Source organism: Vigna angularis, chromosome 1 (assembly GCF_016808095.1).
Source record: "Vigna angularis cultivar LongXiaoDou No.4 chromosome 1, ASM1680809v1, whole genome shotgun sequence".
Lineage (NCBI taxonomy): Eukaryota > Viridiplantae > Streptophyta > Magnoliopsida > Fabales > Fabaceae > Vigna > Vigna angularis.
The window spans coordinates 47307757-47315223 of record NC_068970.1 but is presented as its reverse complement, the minus strand read 5'-3'; the positions used below and the strand labels follow the sequence as shown (position 1 = coordinate 47315223).

Here is a 7467-nt window from a genome sequence, read left to right as displayed (position 1 = left end):
TTTTCTTTTTTATATCTGGTCAGTGTGTAGTTCTTACATTGAAGCTTCTCCATGCATCATTTGTAGAATAGTCTTATACTACTTTACGTGATTGAATTGTCTTCTCTCATATGGCAGAATTAGGCATGCGTTGATTTTTTTATATAACCAAAATTTCGCAACGTAGGGCTTACGTTGACAAATTTAGTTCTACACTTAAGGACGTTAACATGAAACTTCAGACTACTATAAATTCCACATCCCTCACGATCAACTTGCACCTCTCGTATGTACAACAAAGCATACACAAAAATGAAACGTTTTAGCTCTTATTTTTGCGCCGTTTTTGCCCTTGCTCTTTTATTTTCACTTACACCTTCTTCAGCAGATTCTCATGAAAAGTTTGTTCAATGTCTTTACGATTATCCCGAAAACACCTCAATCTCCAGTGTTGTTTACACCCAAACCAATTCTTCATACTCCTCCGTCCTAGATGTTTCCATTCAAAATCTTAGGTTCTTCAACGTAAGTTCAAAACCCGTGGTCATCGTGACTCCACTCGTTGTTTCCCACGTTCAAGCCACCATAATATGTGCCCAAAGACATGGCCTGCAAATTCGAACCCGAAGCGGAGGCCATGATTACGAGGGTCTCTCATACGTTTCTGGAGTTCCATTTGTCGTCGTTGATCTCATAAAGATTCGAGAAATCGAAGTTGACGTAGAAAACAACACTGCATGGGTTCAAGCTGGGGCAACCCTCGGTGAACTTTACTACACGATTAGTCAGAAAAGCAGAACACTAGGGTTCCCAGCAGGTGTGTGCCCCACTGTGGGCGTTGGTGGCCACATTAGCGGTGGTGGCTATGGATTCTTGATGCGTAAGTACGGTCTTGCTGCTGATAATGTTACTGATGTTCACATAGTTGACGTCAATGGTAATCTCCTTAATAGAAAAACAATGGGAGATGATCTATTTTGGGCCATTAGAGGTGGTGGTGGGGCAAGCTTTGGAATCGTCGTGGCTTGGAAGATAAATCTAGTTTCAGTTCCATCAACTGTGACAGTGTTCCGAGTTCCAAGGACGTTGGAAGAAAATGCAACGGGAATTATTAATAAGTGGCAGCGTGTGGCAAACAAACTTAACGAGAGCCTAACCATTAGGATCAACATGGCAAGGGTAAATTCAAGTCAAAGTGGGAATCTAACAGTACAAGCGCAGTTTGAATCTTTGTATCTAGGACGTGCAGATGACCTTATTCCCTATTTGCAAAAGAACTTTCCGGAGTTGGGTTTGGTGAGAGAAGACTGCACTGAGATGAGTTGGATAGAATCAATTCTCTTCATGGCTGGATTTACAAACGGTCAATCGACCGATGTATTGCTGAACAGAACTCAGCTAAACGGTTTGTCGTTCTTCAAAGCAAAATCAGATTATGTGAGAGATCCCATTCCTGATGTTGGGTTAGAAGGGTTATGGCCTTTCTTTTTTGATGATGAGGCTGAAAATGCTTTCGTTCAATTCACTCCTTATGGAGGCAGGATGGATAGGATTTCAGAATCCGAAACTCCATTCCCACACAGAGCTGGCAACATATTCCACATTCAATACGGAGTGTCTTGGTTTGAGAAAGGGGATGTGGCAGCACAGAGGCACGTCAACTGGATTAGAAGATTGTATAATTATACGGAAGCTTATGTTTCAAAGAATCCTAGATCTGCATATCTGAACTATAGAGACCTTGACATTGGAGTTAATAACAATGGTCACACAAGCTTCAGCCAAGCAAGCATTTGGGGCTTCAAGTATTTTAGTAACAACTTTAACAGATTGGCTCGCGTGAAGACAAGGGTTGACCCTCGAAACTTCTTCAGAAACGAACAAAGTGTACCTCCTCTTGGCACGAATGGACGCAAATAGATTTTCTTGGGTGCAGTACATGTCATTATAAAATAAGCTGCTGTCATTTTACTTTTACGTTTTATAAATTGCAGCATTCATCAATATTCCTTAGTATGATGTACAATATTGATTTGTAGTATTTTGACTGGTCACACTTATCAATTTTTTTCACTAGTTTCTAGGTTCATCTCATATTGAAAACCTTTAATAATTATAGTCTATTAACGATAATAATAAATGGATACATACATCATACCGACTTAATCTTATCATTTACATTATATGTAGGTTGCATCATAAGATGAATTCTAACAAAAAAAAAAAAACTTTCTTGTCAAGGTTTCAACTCTTTGAGATGATGATACATGAGTTTTGAATCAAAGTTCTTCCAGAAAACTATGATATTTAAATAAGTTAAAATACAATCATTATATGATAAGAAGTATAAGAGAAAATATTTCAATTTTGTTAGTTGTGACTCTTTCGATTCTTATGGCATAAAAATGTTGTGGTTTAATACCATTATTGGTTCCAATTTTTATTACTTATGTTCGAAATTGTCCTAATTTTTTTAAAATGTTCAATGTAGTCCTAAAGAGTGTAATTTGTGTTCAATTTAGTCCTTTTTACAAACGCCGTTTAAATCCTTAACCGCCATTGCTCCAGCTGTGCAAATCCCAAATGAGATGGCGTTTAACTACTGCCACGTCACCATCTTCTTCTTCCTTCAGCCCAAATAGAAACTGAAGCCCTACTTTCTCTCTAGCCACCTAACCCTAGCGCCGCCACACCTAAGCCCTCAGGCCTTTTATAATGTCTGACTTTCTATTGCCAATATGAAAAGATAACTAAGTAAGGTCAATTAAAAATGTATAGCAACGAGAAAAAGAAAACTACTTTTGCTTTATATCTAGCATAATTTAGTGATGATTGGAAAAACAAAATTACTTTCAGTCTCTTCACACCAAAAGTAGAGTCTGCGATAACAATACTTCGATGACCAAAGCGATTCATCTGTTGCAGCTGCTATTCTGTTTGGATCCCCAAGATGAAACTGAGTGGGGCACTCCACACTCTAGCATTCACCAATTATAAAAGCATGAACTCTGTAAAAGGGAATAAGGGCAACAACATCATGGTGTTCGACAGTGCCACACTTGGTCCAAGTCAAGTCAGCAACACTAAACTCTTCCTCCGGAAATAGCCATATCCAATTTGACACACAAAAGAAAAAAAAAACCTTCCTTTCTATTCACACAGAACAATCTACAAGTCTCCGCGGAAACAATCAAAGGTTCAAAATAGTAAAATTTTCAAGCACGGAACAAGACACCCTGAAACAACACCAAGAAAAGACCCTTTTGAGATAACAGTTAAAAACTTGATTTTGATAAATTATCCGCATAATAAGCAATATAAGCTAATCAATTCAATCAAAGGACAGAGCAAAACAAAGAAAAAAAATGTGAAGGCAAGTTGTGCAGTGTCAATTGAAGGGTACACCTACACTTCTGCTTCAATAATAAGGTGAAGAAGATGATTCAGTGTTGTAGCCTAAGAGAATAGTGGTGCAAACTTCAGAGGAATTTGGAGAAGCAAAAGGTCAGTGTTGCATATGTTCAATGTAGTCCTAAAGAAGATGATGGTGAAGGCGCGCGATGAAGATGGTGGCGCGTGGAGGTGGTCGTAGCGGCGTCCTGGTGATGGTCTTCTGGGTTGCGTTTGCAGGTCCGGTGATTGCGGTGGCGGCCTGAGGGTTTAAGTGTGGCGGTGCTAGGGTTAGGTGGCTAAAGAGAAAGTAGGGTTTCAGTTTCTGTTTGGGATGAAGGTTGAAGAAGATGGTGATGTGGCAGTAGTTAAATGCCATCTCATTTGGAGTTTGCACTGCTGGAGCAATGGTCGTTAATGATTTAGATAAAATTTGTAAAAAGGACTAAATTAAACACAAATTACACTCTTTAGGACTACATTGAACATTTTAAAAAAATTAGGACCATTTCGATCATAGCTAACAAAAATTGGGACCAATAATGGTATTAAGCCAAATATTTTAATACCAGCTATAATTTATCAGGTCGTGGAACATAATAATTTTGTAAATATCAAAAGTTTTTCTATACCAATTTATTAGTTTAAAAATAATCTATAACATCACGCGTTCAACGTTTAATCACTAAATAACCAACGTAAAAAATAACCAGTGACAATTTTATAAATAAGAATATGCATTGTAGACGTCAGCTAATAGTGTCCTTAATGTCAACTATGTATTAAACGTTGGCCTCCTCAGACCAGACGTCAAATCCTCTACCCGAAGAATTGAAAAGTCAATTTTTTTAGACTTTAGATGTAGACATAGAGGGATTCAACGTCTTATACCCTTTCGACATCAAATCCCCTTACACGGACGTCAATAAACTTCAAAAATAAGCCAAAAGTGGTGTCAGAATGGATTTTTTTAGCAATTAGACGTCGACTGGGTTTGGGGGCCGATGTCCTATACCCTTTAGACATTGGGGGTGGGGGCCGACGTCAAAAGCCCTGTAAAACCCTATAATCAAAATGCGAGCCTCACTTTCACTACTTCGTTCTTCTTGGTTCGCGTTCATCATTGTTGTTGGTATTGTGTTTCTTCCACTTTGCACTGATTAACGTTAGTTTGGACCGATTAAATTTTGTTTGCATCGATTAAATTTTGTTTGTACCAATTAAGTTTCGTTTGCACTAATTCATTTTGGCTTATGGTGCAGTTTTGTGCGTGAGTTCCACGGTGGCATAAAGTGCCTAATGTGCATTGCTTGAAAACGACTTCCCTCCGCTCTTACGGTGATAATGATTTTTCATCCCTCCAAAAAGGTTAGCTTTTTGATTTTTTTGGACATGTATGATTGGTTATTGGTTATTGATTATCAGTTATTGAATATGTGATTTTTAGTTTCTCTATTACACATTGTCTCTTGAGTATGCATGATTGGTTAAGTTTGATGTGTTAGTTATGATTTTCATGTTATGTAAACTTTAGATTGAATTTTGGTAATTTATTGTTGATTACATTTTGAATATATTTGTAGTATGAAATCATTGAGTGAAAATTAGCTCCCATTTGATATTTAATACAAACAATTAAACTCTTAATCGTTTGTATTAAATTTTGAATTATCCGATCGGACAGTTTGAAAAAATTATTTTTCATAATTTTCTAGAACATTTACGTTAGAGTTTATAGATAAGTTTGATAAAATTTTGGTTGAGATTATTTGTATTCTCCACATGCATATTTGATTATGGTCATCCGTGACTACTTTCATTTCGTGTATTTTGGAGATCAATACAAAATGCTGCTGAAATCTTATCGAATTTATCATGTTGGACTTCTTTGTATGTGTGTTAGCATTCACTAGTGCAATCAAGGAAAACGATAACAATTATTTTCATCCATAGGCAGCGGTTCTTGAACCGAGTCATGTACAAGCGAGGTAAAAAGCCTACCCCTTTTTGCCTCGGTTGTGAATCGAGGCAAAAAAGGTTAGGATATTGTCTCGGTTCAAAGGTAACCGAAGTAGTAGGGCTTTTGCTTTTTTTATTTTTTTTCGAATGACTTTTCGCCCCGGTTGCTTATAAACCGAGGCAGTATCTCAGACTCTACTTCCTCGGTTTAGGTCCCAACCGAGGTAGTAGACTGCTTTTTTTTTATTTTTTTTGCTTTTTCGGCAGCCTTTTTACCGCGGTTGTGACCTGAACCGATGCCACAGAGGGCTTTCTGCCTCGGTTATGGTCACAACCGAGGCGTATTCCCCTATTTTTTTTAAGAACATGTCATTTTATGCAACATTCCCAACTACAGAAACAAACCTGCATATATTTAACAACCAGAACAATGTAGAAGCATATATTTTCAATAAAAATTATATTAAAACATAAATCCATTCAATGTAATCATAAATCAACTTCTTAGAAGCATAAATCAATTCAATGTAATCATAAATCAACTTAGAAGCATAAATCAATCCAATGTACAAAGGTAAATTAATAATAATGTACAAAACATAAATCAACTTAGAAGCATAAACTTAGAACTTACTATATCCTAATATCTACTACATACTATTATACAATTGAATTACATATTTAGCCAGTTCTTTCTTTATGAGTTTAAGTGACATCTCTGAAATTGAAGTAGTAAAATTGAATCTCTGCATAAAACACAATGATTTCAATTAGTTAATATGAAATCTAAACTATAGAGAAAATAAAATTCAAACTAAAATATTACCGTTTCTCATCCAATGGTAACATGTGCACGAATAATGGTCATAATCCAATACATGATGTAGTAACCACACTCATATGACCTTGTTTGTCTATTACACTAAAATATATCATCATAATTATAAAATGTTAAGTAACACCATTGAAATGGTACAAAATGTAACAAGGTATGGACTAAAATACCAAACCTTAAGGGTCAACCATGCAACCTTTTTAGCTTTAGCAATTGATCTCCCAAACAACATCATATGTGCTACAAGGGAACTATTAAAAAAACTTGCTTTAGCATACATTTATATAACAAAGAAAGTTCAAACATTGAGTTTCTAACCAATCTACTACTTGTCTAAGAGGGTTGGGAGGACACTTGTGCAATGAACAAAACCATACAACAGTGTTCTCCGGTATGGAGATTACAAGTAGTTGCCAATGATGCTAGAAATTGGTAATAACTTAATTGTCATATACTAAAATCATAAATGAAACTTTAAAGTTAACAAACTTCACTTACCCAACTATATAAGGGAGAAAATATATCTCCTTCCTCATTGCAAAGCAGTTGGTGATGTATGCTTGGATGTCATCAAATCTATTTCCTTCATGACTCAATTGAGGTCAATGAACCTATATACATCATTGAACCCCATCTTGTTACTAACACCAAACATATACATGAAATCAAGAAATGATCTGATATAAGTAACTTGATAAATCAATTTAATATAAAAGGGTTCTCATATACATTTACATCATCCACAACTGAACGAGTGAAATTGATAACGGTTGAAAATACCGTTATCTGTGATTCAAATCAACCCTTTTTTACTTAGAAGCTGGCTTGAACTCATGTTTTTAGTTTAGTTTTGTGAATAAGTGAGTAGAGGGTATACTTGATGATTTTATCACTAAATTCCCTTGATTTTGTAGGTTATTAGTATGATTTAAAAGAAGAGCAAAGGTGTCAAGGAGTTGGAATTCAAGAGGGACAGTTAAAGCATCAGAAAAGGAGCACATGAGGTGATGGAATCCTGCTTGACGTAGTCCTCCTTTTGTATTTTTACCTTCCATAGCTTAGCTCTTAAGGAGCATGGGTTACTATAAATACCCAACTCCTTTCTTGTATTAGCACTTTTGAGATTAATAAGAATTGAATTTTCTGAAATCAGAAATTATTCTCTCTTGAAAGTCATAGGCTAGAGAGTCCCAAGGACTCCCTCTAGCCACCTTCCAAGCACCTCTCTCACTTTCATTTTTCCAATTTCCACCGTGCTTCTCTCTCACGTCACCATTGCTCCAATCCGCTTCAGTGGCGTCAGT

General features: G+C 36.3%; 1 protein-coding gene across 1 annotated transcript; it reads left to right on the top strand.

Annotated features, from left to right (window-relative positions):
• The first annotated feature begins 243 nt into the window (after positions 1-243).
• Positions 244-2039, top strand: LOC108345259 (tetrahydroberberine oxidase). The gene has a single exon (XM_017583846.2). It carries the CDS (start codon positions 268-270, stop codon positions 1897-1899), a length of 1632 nt encoding a protein of 543 aa, XP_017439335.2. The 5' UTR covers positions 244-267; the 3' UTR covers positions 1900-2039.
• Positions 2040-7467: the final 5428 nt, after the last annotated feature.

Coding starts and splice junctions, on each gene's coding strand:
- LOC108345259 (XM_017583846.2), top strand. CDS start 268: ATGTACAACAAAGCATACACAAAAATGAAACGTTTTAGCTCTTATTTT.